The 13,251-nt window shown below is 44.7% G+C and overlaps 1 protein-coding gene across 6 annotated transcripts in view; it reads left to right on the forward strand.

Annotated features, from left to right (window-relative positions):
• LOC137098708 (ATP-dependent 6-phosphofructokinase, platelet type-like) overlaps positions 1–13,251 on the forward strand; it is an 18,832-nt gene continuing 5,581 nt past the window's right edge. For 2 of the 6 annotated variants that reach the window (XM_067475230.1, XM_067475231.1), the window contains exons 1-15: positions 2–257; positions 2,948–3,021; positions 5,138–5,215; positions 5,346–5,535; positions 5,631–5,796; positions 6,134–6,178; positions 6,367–6,475; positions 8,166–8,261; positions 8,524–8,616; positions 8,787–8,912; positions 9,061–9,125; positions 9,238–9,307; positions 10,443–10,589; positions 11,199–11,269; positions 11,677–11,764. In XM_067475230.1, coding sequence (XP_067331331.1) covers positions 158–257; positions 2,948–3,021; positions 5,138–5,215; positions 5,346–5,535; positions 5,631–5,796; positions 6,134–6,178; positions 6,367–6,475; positions 8,166–8,261; positions 8,524–8,616; positions 8,787–8,912; positions 9,061–9,125; positions 9,238–9,307; positions 10,443–10,589; positions 11,199–11,269; positions 11,677–11,764 — 1,518 coding nt within the window. In that variant the 5' untranslated portion in view covers positions 2–157. Of the gene's footprint in view, positions 258–2,947; positions 3,022–5,137; positions 5,222–5,322; positions 5,536–5,630; positions 5,797–6,133; positions 6,179–6,366; positions 6,476–7,167; positions 7,264–8,165; positions 8,262–8,523; positions 8,617–8,786; positions 8,913–9,060; positions 9,126–9,237; positions 9,308–10,442; positions 10,590–11,198; positions 11,270–11,676; positions 11,765–12,913; positions 13,067–13,251 lie in introns of those variants that run through there. The other 4 variants (XM_067475233.1, XM_067475232.1, XM_067475229.1 and 1 more) reach the window with 4 other exon arrangements.

Below are 13,251 nucleotides of genomic sequence, written 5' to 3' on the forward strand. Positions count from 1 at the left end.
GCTGAAGCAGAGGGAGGGCGGTGACCACTGCAGTTACTGTCTAACTCCTCCCGCCGCAGATACAGTGTCACTCACCGCCGCAGGTCGGCCCGTCGAAGTGAACATTTCATTTTATTGTATTATTTTCTGTGGCAGGCGACACGGATCCGGGTCAGAAATGGCGGCACCGAAGAGACAGGACACCCGGAAATTCTTCGAGAATTTGTCCGGGGCCGGTAAATCCATCGCAGTGTTGACCAGCGGAGGAGATGCTCAAGGTAATGTATAGTTCCATTATCGGACAGACCTGCTGTCTTCACAGGTAAAAGCTGTGATCAAAAAGTGCGACCAACAGACATAAGATGCAATAAAATAAAACAAAAAGTCTCAAAAGCACCCAACGCACATTGGGTGTGTCCGTTACTTATTAATCGATTATGGAGCTCACGTCAGAGGCCGTGGAGCTCGTTAACATTACAAATTCAGTTTTAAGCACCGCTGCAACAAATGTGAATGGCTTTTTCCTTAGTGTTCGGCTAAATGCGTCGTTCATACATATTTAATGGCAGAGTGACATTAGCCATAGACTTGTCCGATAATGGATGCCGGCACAGGTGCGCTCTCCTCTGGACCAAATCAATCAAGGTGCGGTGAAGAAAAATCGCACCACAGGAGGAAAGAAAAAGTGCAATTTACCTCCACGTTTGTCTCATGTTGTCACGAGTGACTGGCTCATTATTTTTCACCTCCTCGAACTACAGGCGCTGCTACATTTGTACGGATGCTGCGCTGTTTCAGACTGAGAGAGTCGCGGAATGATAAAACCAAATCCCACTGATGCTCCGGGCCTGAAAAAAGGTGGAACAGGAGCTTAAGTTGACATTTTAGAAACACAACTAAACTCCACTATCAACAAGGGATCATAGCTCCAATGACTTTTCCATAAGGTTTTTTTGGATCCTGGGCCCAAATAAAGCGCGCAGATCTATGAGGATTTCACGTGCAACGGCTGCTGCTTATTTTGTTTTATAGCTTTTAATTTCCAGTGTGTAAACATCCTTACAGCTCACACGAGCTTCCAGTCAAAACCACGTGTCTTGCATCACAGAGGACGAGTCGTGAGAGGACCAGCGTCAAGTGAAACACAAATAAAACTCCAACATCGCTTCGGACCTTTCATGATAAATATCTTACGGTCTTGGTTTCGTTAAAGCACTTTATTTTGAAGGCTGTTATGTCCTTGGCGGTTTCCGGCGGGTTGTGCTGCCTACGTGAGGAGTCGGGAGTAAGCAGACGTGCGTAAAAAAAGACGTTTAGATGTTAAAATAAAATAGCAGGAATAAAAACTAAACATCCCTTTTGCGTTTAGAATAAACTCAGAAAAAGCAAATATATTTATGAGCCTTTTATAAGCGACATACAGTTTGTCTTTAACGATCATTACTATTAACACAATGCTCTGGTCCACGCTGTCTCCAAAGACAAAGGTCACCACAGTTCACTTCTGTTATATATAGAATAGTATTTTAAAGACAGACTTCCTTCACTCAGAGGTCAGAGGTCACAGCATCTGGCTGTAGTGCTGCCAAAACATATCTCGTCAAATCACAACAGCCTGTAACAAAAGTACATGACATAGCTGTGAACTGAAAAATGACTGTAATGCTGATTTTCCCTGCACACACTGGGGGAGAACACCCCCCCCCCACACACACACACACACACACACTATAGGAGATGTGACTTGCTGCAGAGTAACGAGGAGGAAACACCAGTGGTGTTAGTTTTCTTTATTAATTCCAGTTTCATATTAGCTTCATTTGTGTCAGTTTGCAGTGTCCTGATTTCAAAATCTGCAAAACGGGAACTTTTTAACGTGTAGATGAGCCGCGTTTGCGCCGCCAAAGGAGAACGTAACAAGACGCCTGAGGCTTTCACAAAAATCATTTCCAAAGGTTTGGAAACCTTTGTGTCACATACTGCTGAGTGAGTGTGTGAGTGTTTCCAAACCTTTGGAAATGATTTATTATTATTATTATACCGTCTGATGTGCATTTACATTTGATCTTTTATTTCTGAATTCAGTTCCTAGTGCCTCATTACAATTTACAGGTTACAGTAGCAGGAAAAATATCAGCTGTACATATTTGTTTGAATCACACTGATGGTGAAGTCACTCTGCTCAGTGTTGGTCACAGACGGTGTCCACTTTCTAATTTCGCTAAGTGCTCCGATAGACGCTTTGGCCATTTCCTGCGAGCTCTTCCCAGCTCCTTCCCTCTGCTGTTGTCTGCTGCTCTCTCGGTCCTCCCCTCGTTTCTGCTGCGAGGTTCCATATTTTCTAACCTTCACAACAACACAATAACACAATAACTGCGCGAGAGAGAAACGGTGACCTGAGCTCGACATGTGATGCTCTTTGGGGAACCGCTCAAACGGTTCCCGGTGGCTTTTTAGCTCCTGCCCCCACATCTTTGGGGCAGCACAGTGTGAGGAAAGGTCAAACTAAGGAGTGTACACGTGATTTGTAAAGAGCGACTTCAGCAAATTTCAACCTTCTCTCTATGCCTTTAGTTTAGGGTGTAAATGTTCATGAATGCCTTTCGACTTCACTCTGGCTTCCCCCGAAAATATTTCGTGATTACAAACTCCATAGTGTGAGCAACAGGATGACATATTCTGACCTGAGGGCTCCTCCAAGTGATGTCATCTGGAGGCGTTTTTCAGCTAGGAACCAAGTTGCATATCGGTGAAGGCTTCCTCTGATGATTCTCAACAGAAACATCTCTGCTGTTCTGATGCTGTTGCGTGTGTTGCACAAACCTTCACATTGGATTTTTTTGATACACACATATGAATTATTTTGTGTTTTTTCTCAGCGGTGTAAAATCTATTGTCGCTAATTTATCTACCGGTCTGAGCTGAGCGAACTGCAGATCACTGCACTTGTTTTTCTCTCTGTTCCCAGGAATGAACGCGGCTGTCCGAGCCGCCGTCCGAATGGGCATCTATGTGGGAGCGAAGGTCTACTTCATCCATGAGGTGAGACATGTCCACAGCAGACACACACTCTGTCCCCCTGCTGTCACCCCCGAACTAAAATAGTACCGACGCTTCTTCCTTATTGGGTCGTGACTATCTTGAAGAGCAGCAGCAGGACACAAGGACCTGACATTACACTGCATTTGCGCACAACGACACAGAGTAAACTACATAAAACGAATTTGAGTTGACACCAATTTTCAATCCAAGTCATGCTTAAACTCTAAATGTGGATTTCTTGGATTTCACAGAAGCTGTGATTTTTATTTTGTTCACACAGCACGTAGGCTGCGTGATGATGCAAAGACGAGGAAATGCAAACAGAAAATGATCTTTTTATAGCCAGTATATCTTTTTCTGTATTAGAAGCAAACGCTACACAATGAGGAAGCTCAAATAGTGGATGGAGCGTAAAGACTCTTATTCGGTTACGAGAGGATTCAGGGAATCTCACAAGCTCCCATCCTCCAATTGTTCGAACGCAGGCTTTTATTTGTTGTCATTTGGATTCGTTGAAGCATCGTTATTTTCATAGGCCTGTGTCCTTTACATTTCACTGAAGGCTTCACCAATGTTGAATGTAAATGTTAACCTGGATCCATCTCGTACCTGATTATTCCACCACCCACAAAGGGACATTGTACCCCCCCCCCCCCCGGGACTTACAATGATTTCAGTCTCGAATAGCCACCTTCCTGAATTATTGATGGAGCCCTTTGTTTTATAGACGCTGTATGTGCCATATAAAACTTATTAAAACTGGATTGATTAGATTTTATTTTAAAATATCAATGGTTTTAATATTAACAATAGTTATGACCAAAACAATAAATACCTGTTGTGGTCCTAACAATAAAGAGCATGAAAGGCAAACAGCGTTATTCCTTTTAAAGTGCTTTACGTCGATAAAACCAACCGTAGAACAGCATGAAACCCTGTGGTCCTGTTAAAAGTGTTTGTCCCCATTTGGCAGGGACGTGTATCGCTCGTGATGGACTAGGGTTGGTCAGTAGATGTTGTTTTTGTAATTCAATTAAAATTAAAATTAAAATGGTGATTTAAAGGCAAAGCCCCGTGGACCTGTTCGCTATTGATTGTCTGATAATGTATGTGCAGCATTGATGGCAGTTGGGGGATGGATCAGGTCTTAGAGGTGATCTGCTCTCAGTGTGGATATAATTGGATTAGCGGGGACAGACTTTCCATCTGCTCTGAAGAACCACTGGGCTGAGACCTACGACGATGCCTCGTTTTGGCTGAAAGATTTGCTCACCAACACAGAACCGTGGAGCTTTCTGTAAGAAGCAACTGTAAAAGTCATCGATCGTCAGTTACTCAAGCTTGGTTATATTGTTAAGTTGATCAACAGGAAATTAACTGATAGCGTGTTTTTAAAAATTGCTCACGAAAGTCACTTTCCAAGGTTTGTGATCCAGTGAACACTCACGCTAACACTCATCCAGGTTCTAGGCTGCAAGTAGGACCTGCCCAAGGACCTGTCTGAGGACACTCCCCGATGACTGATTTGGAGCTAATCATCTTTCCACACGTCCATCTGTCATCAGTCAGCTTCTTCCTCAGTTATGGAATAATAATTAGACTTTATCAGTTTTTAAAAAGATTTATGGGGGGCTGGTGCAAGACTCTGTCCATAGATGTTCAGTTGGAATAAAATCCAACAGTTCAGCCGTCACACTTTAGGTCATCTGTTCTTACTCACACAGCCGAGCTTGCACCAAAATGGCAGATGCCGTTTTTTTTACAATGGCACCAAAATGGCAGCTGGTGTTCACTAACACCATTTTTCTCACTAAACAATCAAACACACTGGCTTAAAATCGTGCAAACAGAGGGGTTGGACATCAGGGTTAAGTTTAGCCACTAAATAAACATGGTGAGCTCCAAAGTGTCCTGCTTATCCATTTACCCACCGAACCACTGTCTTCAGTACAACTGCAGTTGCATTTTACAGCAGGACAGTGTCCTAACACTTCAGACATGTGTGTTGGATCAGTATCCTGTCAGGAACAGCGTGTGTCCATTGTGTCCTTCACACATTAAAGGCAAAGCAAAGTGGCTGCATGCAGTAACATTCGGCGTTTCGGCTTCCTCTCAGGGCTACCAGGGGATGGTGGACGGCGGAGACAACATCAAAGAGGCAACATGGGAAAGCGTCTCCAGCATGTTGCAAGTGGTGAGTGTGTTTTAGCACAGTGAAACGGGATCGGTGGTGGGCAGGATGTGGGGTCATTGAACTACGTGAGACAACAGCAAAAGTGGGAGAGAATAGTGGGACTTAAGCTTTTGCGGTGTGGTTCCCTCAGGGCGGCACAGTCATCGGCAGCGCCCGCTGCAAAGACTTTCGTAGCCGCGAGGGCCGATTGAAAGCGGCACACAACCTCGTGCAGCGTGGCATCACCAACCTGTGTGTGATCGGTGGAGATGGCAGCTTGACCGGAGCCAACCTGTTCAGAGAGGAGTGGAGCAGCCTGTTGGACGAGCTCCTCCAGCAAGGTGACGGTTCATTTAACACACCGGGAGACTCACGTCGGCTTTTTACCGCATTTTAATTCAGTCGCCTGTATTCGGTTTTCTCCTGTTTTTTTTAGGCCTGATCGATGAGGAGGCGGCGCACAGTAACTCCGAGCTCCACATCGTCGGCATGGTCGGCTCCATCGACAACGACTTCTGTGGCACCGACATGACTATTGGCACCGATTCGGCCCTGCACCGCATCATCGAGGTGGTGGACGCCATCATGACCACCGCTCAGAGGTGAAGACGTAAATCTGAACCAAAAAAAAAAATCCATTACAAGACGTGATGTAAAAGATGCTGAAAACACGATCAGACTAAAAGACAAAGTCTAGCAAATGTCCTAAAGTCCTAAAACTATATGGAGGGAACGGAATTTAACAAACAAGAGAACTTAGATTAGAATAACTGTGTTTTTAGTCGTATTTGTGTGTTTGGGTCGTCTTTATCAAGTTTGAGGACTTCTAAAGGGTTCACAAACTTTCAGGCATCGGCCGTAACTGTCACAGGTTCAAACTTCTGTAGACGTGGAGACGTTTAGGGTGGAGGTCTGACACTTATTTATGTGTTTTTCCAGCCACCAGAGGACATTTGTGTTGGAAGTTATGGGCAGACACTGCGGGTAGGTACCAAACACACACTCACACACACACACACACACACACACACTGTCACACAAGTCCTGAAATTGATCTGCACTAGAGTAAATATGTACGTAGTACCATATACTTCAATATTTTTCAAGTGTGGAAATAATAATAATGTTGATAAATGAAGTGTGTGTGTGTGTGTGTGTGTGTGTGTGTGCAGATACCTGGCCCTGGTCAGTGCTTTGGCCTGTGGAGCTGACTGGGTTTTTATCCCAGAGATGCCTCCTGAAGATGGCTGGGAGGATGATATGTGTCAGAAACTGTCTGAGGTAACACACACACACACACACATCTTTTTAATGGGTTCACCATAGTGTTAATTGTCAAGTGCCCACATGAAAATTAAAGTTAGGTGAAAATCAATTATTCATCGTCGCTGATCCTAATTTTTCTGGTTAAGGTCCCTTCTCAGTCCACTGAAAAGTCCTTATTTTGTTCAAAGTTACCTTCCAGAGTTTATCTGCAGGTCATAAGAGGTTTGACAGAGTGAGTGGACGTCTTAGTACCACGTCCTCAGCTCAAAACCGAAGCGAGCGTCACGCAACCAGAGCCGTTTGCACTAAAAAGACCATTAGCACCCTTAGCATTAGCATCAGCGATCCCCATGTTTGAGAGCGGCAGCACTACAGGGGTTTTAATGTTTCGTCCTAAGACACGTAGCCAGGAGGAAGCGGGAATCAAACCACCAACCCTGGGGCTCACGGATGGTTACTTTACCAACTGAGGCACAGCCGCCCTCAGATAAACAAAGCGGGTTTCTGAATTTTGTCCCTCATCACTTCCTGAGAAGGAGCATCGAACATTTTAAAGAGCAAGAAGAAAAATTACAGCAGGAACATTTACGTAAACCTGTTCTTTAAACACACACTTAATTCTGTAAGACTTATTTTCATGTACCAACAATGTAGGTTTTATATATTCTGATAGTGACCGACGTGGTGAGTGTGTTTGTGTCGTCCAGAGCCGCTCTCGAGGTTCCAGGCTGAATATTATCATAGTTCCAGAAGGAGCCATTGACAGACAAGGACAAGCCATTAGCTCTGACTCCGTGAAGGACGTGAGTAGTGCTCAGTCTCAGACTGATGCAGAGGGGGAACCAGAAGCTGGACCAGCTGCTGGATAAAAAGAACCCAGTGGTGCAGTTGGCAAAAGAACCTTTGTTGTCGTCTGCGAGAACCTGCCACGTTCTGAGGGAAGGTTTTAGTACAGATGTCTTTACCTGATGTTCATCCTTCATTTTGGCAGAGATACTGTGATTTTGTCTTCCAAAACCTTTACAAATGCAATCATTAATGTTTTTTGTTTTAATCTTTTTTTTTTTCTCTGTGTGAGCGGAGAAGCCATTTGTACAGCTGCACAGTCAAAATAAACACACTTTGAGATGATAACCAAGGAATAAAATCATATCAGAAAACAAGCAGTGGATATCAGTAGGTTGTTAATCTACTAATGAAGATGAATCAAGACGACCGTTCAGTTTCGGGAAATCCTCAGAAACTTAACTATAAAGACTAGTGTCCTGAAAAAGTCTCTGTCCTCTGTGTTCAGTCGGTGGCAGTAATGAGTAACAGTGTCCTGGAAACAGGTCAGAAGAAGACTAGGAGCCAATGGGCAGGAAGTGCTGGAGCTTTGAAACTAGTAAATGTTTGGTGTGGACATAAGTTTATCCCCTGTGTTTTGCACGAAACTCCACAGGGATCTGCTTGTTTATCAGCTGGTTACCTGCTCCAGGTGCGTTCAATCACTTCCTGTTTCAGAGGGAGGATGGCAGCGGGTAGGCGGTAAACTCTTATAAACTTCCTCCACAATGTGGCAACTTCCCGCTGAGGACCGACAGGGGAAAGTTGGTTAGTCGTTGCTCTGACGTTACCGCTCCGTCGCTGGCTCCAGCTTTTTGGGAAATGCACAAAAGTTTCCTGTCATGTGTTGAAATGCTTCTGCTTCCTTATATCCCTGTAGAACCGCGCTGATAAGAAAAGGCTGAACATTATTATTGTAGCTGAGGGCGCCATCGATTCCCACAACAAGTCTATAACCCCTGATTATATCAAGGATGTAAGTATGTTCCAGCCCCCCCCCCACCTGCTTGCTCTGCACTCCCTAACATGACAGGACACATTTTGCATGATTTCTCCTTCTGTTTTCTTTCTTTCTTTCCCTTTTCTCTTTACACATGACCCGTCTCATTTTATTTCTGCACAATTGCTGTAAACTCTCAGTCTGTGCCACTGTTTGAATATTCATTGAGGATCGAATTGGTTCTGAAATTTGATTATGATGCAGAGTGTGTGTTACCATGCTGTCTCCCCACACCCAGCTGGTTGTTCGCTGCCTCGGCTTTGACACCAGGGTCACCATCTTAGGCCATGTGCAGAGAGGTGGAACCCCCTCTGCCTTTGACAGGATCCTGGTGAGTCACAGTGTCACTAACGCACTTGACCAGAGGGTGTGAGACGAGGGCTTTGTCCTTGTCCTAGAATAGCCACTAAACACGAGTGCTTGCTGACCCACCTTCTGCTGCCCAAACGCACCTGTAAGGTCTTTTAGGCTTGACCTCTCCGTGACCTCTGACCCCTGCAGGCCAGTCGTATGGGTGTGGAAGCTGTGCTGGCTTTGCTGGAGGCCTCTGCCGACACCCCGGCCTGTGTGGTGTCTCTGGTTGGGAACCAGGCCGTTCGGCTGCCGCTCATGGAGTGTGTCCAAGTGGTAGGAACGTGTCTGTGTCTGCAACATTTAGAAATAGAAATCCCGATTTTTATGAAATGTTCACAAAATGTACATAATACTGTTACTGTACAGTTTGTTTGTTTTATTGCTACGATGCATTTAATGAAACTTGGATCCGCTTGTTCAGACCCAAGAAGTGCAGAAGGCCATGGATGAGAAGAGGTTCGATGAGGCAGTCCGACTGCGTGGAAGGTGCGTCGCTTTCGTTCCCTCCAGTTTTATTTGACTTTCAGCGCACAGAAAAGCGTGTTCTCCTGCCTGTTTGGACCCGGTTTAACTGTTTCCTGTGTGTCTTCTCCCGCAGGAGCTTTGAAAACAACCTGAGCACCTACAGGCTCCTCTCCCACCGCAAAGTCGACTCCGAGCTCCCAAATGTAAGAAGCCGCCGCACAAAAGCTGCCCGTCATGTCAAATCAGTGAGATCGTTAACGCTTAAAAATCTCCCGCTCTTTCCACCAGCACCTCAGAGAGTCGTACGTTAGCCTCGAAGGTACTTCCTGGCCAGGTGCACTCTGGGTTTCGCCGTCTTTTTGTGACACTAACGGAGTCTGTTTTCTTTTTTCTTCCTCTTGTGACTGTCCTGAGGGAGAGGAGGGGGTCGAGGGATGAAGAGCTTTAGGAGCCTCTGTAGACGTAGCCTCTAGTTTAGACCTTTTTGTTGGTCCTTCTCTGGCTTCTCGCTGCGTTTTTATGAATTTCTCGTTTCAAATTTATAACCTCCTTTTGTTCACGTGATGACATGGTGCCACAAAAATGACAGCGGGAGTTGATCTGTTGCTCATGTCCTCTGATTTGCTTCACATGAACCTTAAGCAGCCTCGTTACAAGTTTCATGTCAAGTCTGTGGAAAATGTGTCTTATGTGTTACTCGCTGACTCAGACTGGACAGGCTGCACAGTCTATCGGGGCTTCAAACACGACGGGGGAGGTAAATGTGGGAGTCTGAGAATGGGGCTGACTGCAGGCTGAGAGTTGGACGCCTGTCCATTCTGAGCGTCCCGGCGCAAACGAGACATCCGCGGCTTGTGTGTGTGTGAATGCATCAGCTTCAGCCGAGGTGTGGAACATGCACACTTTGATGTTAGGCAGTGTCATAAACCTCTTCCTGGAGGATTTGTTTGACACGTGACAGCAGCTGCTTTCGGGCTGCGTCGTTTAGCAGCATGTGGCTTCTTGCATGCGAGGTGACGTTTGCCTGCTGCTGTTTGGCTCTGAGGCTCATGAGTAGTTAAGGAGACGTGGATGTTGTCACGATGCAGTGAAGATGGAGAACGATTGATTTAGCATATTTAATGTGACCGCTCGTCCTCACTGCCTGAAGAAGTCGCTGATCTTCTTCAAACCAAGCATCTCACACGCTGCACAAAGTGTGAAGATGCTACAAAAAGGTGACAAAGCTTGGAGGTGTTGTAACATACGGCTGCATTTCAAGTGTCAGGTTTAACTTTCTCCACTATGGGACTTGTCTATATTCTGAGGTGTGTGTTTGCATCTCGCTCTCACCCACAGAGCTCCTTTAACGTGGCGGTGCTGAACGTCGGGGCGCCGGCGGCAGGTATGAACGCTGCCGTGCGTGCTGCCGTCAGAGTGGGAATCACCGAAGGCCACAAAATGTTTGCTGTTAGCGACGGCTTCGAGGGATTTTACAAAGGACAGGTGAGATTTGGGTTAAAGTCCCTCCAAGTTATTATGTGTGTGCTGTTTGTAGCCCTTTTAAACCCGTAGGTGGTCTTTACATTTGATCACATGCTCCACAAGGCATTTATCATATTTTAACGGGATCTGCACTGGTTAATTTATCAGAATTCAACTTTATGTGGACATGGACCCGAGATGACCAATGTTAATGTGAATTGGTGCTGCTGTGTATAAGTAAAGTTGAGTTGAATTGCAGTACTAGTAAAAAAAAAAAGTGCAGTGGATGTTTTAGTTTCTGTAGTTAAAGTACAAACCTTTTCTCAATCGCACTTTGTGTTGTTTCACCCTGCAGATGTTTTATTTGTCCACACTTTGACATCTGTCCGTCTCTACTCCTGTCACAGTACACGTGGTCCTTTGATTGGATTCATTCCACAGTGTGATCTGTGAATTGTGACTTTCTTTTTCTGTCTTCGGCCTGTGACAGAAAAACCATCCGCGTAGTCGAGCGTCCGTTGTGCTCATTGACCCACGTTGCTTCTGTTTTCAAAGCTAAAACTATAATATAGTTTAATAGAATCCGAACGATTGACACTTTTCTTTGTCTTTTTATTTATTTGTCTTCAGATTAAGGAGATCAAATGGGGGGATGTTGGCGGCTGGACCGGTCAGGGAGGGTCGCTGCTGGGGACCAAGAGGTAACTTCCTGGAGTCACAAACGTCTTAGATTGTGTTCGTGGTGAAACGACAGCAGCTACTTCTTAAATCCTCTACAGAGCTCGTGTTCTGTGTTCTTCACACTGATGATGTTCAGCTACTCGGAGGAAGGATTTGCCTTTTATTACCAGGACATTTTATTACTCCTCTTCCTTTTGGAATATTAAACTTGTCGGAAATTCTTTGCAGAACTCGTTGATTCTTTCAATTTCCTATCAAGTACAAATATTTTCTGTGCGTGATTGTGAGTTTCCTATATTATTAGTGTTTTACTTACTTACTTTTTACTTACTTCTCTAGAGATTCTCGTAACGTTGAACAAAATCGGCTCAAAACGAGATAAGTGGATTCATTTCAGCTTTGTTCCCATTTCTCCTCTGCATGCTAGAACTCTTCCAGGCAAACATCTGGAGAAGATTGCTGAACAGATCCGGATCCACAACATAAACGCTCTGCTCGTTATCGGAGGATTTGAGGTAACGTGCTGTCGTTTCTTTGTATAATTGTATAAACTTCTTGACGAATCTGAAAAGATAAAACCTGCCTTCTCTCTCTCCACTATGTGTTGTATTAATTTGACATTCGACTTATTAACATGTTTGAATATCTGTAAGACACATTTAAATGTTACAGGTTGTCTCCGTGTCTGGACATAGTTGGTCATTACTTCATGGGCAAGCTGCATAGAAAAACCCCTGATTTGATGATTTGTTTGAAATGACTTTAACCAAGACGTGCTTTTAATATTTACTAGGCAGGTGAACTAGAAAAGACACGACCTCAGATTTGTATCTTACATGTGTTTTTTTTTTTTTGTGTGTGTTGTGAATCAGCCTAAGTTAAACCACAACGCAGTAAATAACTTAATGTTCTTTGTTAGGAGCTTGGAGCCTGTAGAAATACTGAAAAATCAAAGTGTTGATTTTGTAAAACTAGCTCAGTAACTGTTATCAGTCAGGATATTATTTAAATTTTTTTTTTTAACACTTCCCGGCCCTTTGTTACATTTAATGAACAAATGCACTTTCACTCATTCAGTAGACTTTTTTTTTTTTTTTTAAAGTCGGCAGCTTGACCACAATATTAACATGACCATTTACATTTTTTGTGTGTGTGGAGATACATCATCTACTTCCCGTGTCTCACTGTCCGTCCTGATTGGCCTGGCTCTCTCCCCTTGGCTTCTCCCACCACTACACTTCAAGATTCCCCCCCCCCCCCCCCCCCCCCCCTTCATACTTTTTATAAATCCCACAGTTTCTGTCCTCGTTCTAGGACACAGCTCAGTGCGACACTCTGCAAAGCTTTGCATACTTTGACGCACATGTTCCCGTCTTTCGTGTGTTGGTTTCACTCTCTAAAGTCGGTGTACAAATATCCTTTTTAACTGAGCGATATTGTCCCATGATAACTTACCAACTGTTGAAGGTTTGCAGCAACATGGCTCAGCTGGACTGATCTTTAAGAACATTTAACCTGCTGGCTTCTCCCAATGCTTCATCTCCTCCACCAGTTTCCCCCACACCCCTACCTACCTGTCTCTTGTCCCCATCACCCCCCGCCCCCTTGTCTCTACATTCTTAATAACCAACCAATAAGACACCGGCTCTCACTCACTGCTGCAGGCCTACATGGGATTACTGGAACTATCATCTGCACGGGAAAAATATCAAGAATTGTGTGTGCCCATGGTTATGGTACCTGCCACCGTTTCCAACAATATACCCGGTTCAGACCTCAGCATTGGCTCAGACACTGCTCTGAATGCCATTACTGATGTAAGTGTGTGTGTGTGTGTCATCAGATATACACAGAACGTGGCCTGGCAGAGTTTGGGGCTTCGCTGACCAAAAGCTCACATCCTTGCAACAACAGTCAGAGGTTAGAATTCAGATTTTTCCTGCAGCCATATGTCAAAGATTCATGCATATGGTTGGAAACGTTTGCTTAGTCATCCGAGTAG

Source organism: Channa argus, chromosome 14 (genome assembly GCF_033026475.1).
Source record: "Channa argus isolate prfri chromosome 14, Channa argus male v1.0, whole genome shotgun sequence".
Classification (NCBI taxonomy): Eukaryota; Metazoa; Chordata; class Actinopteri; order Anabantiformes; family Channidae; genus Channa; species Channa argus.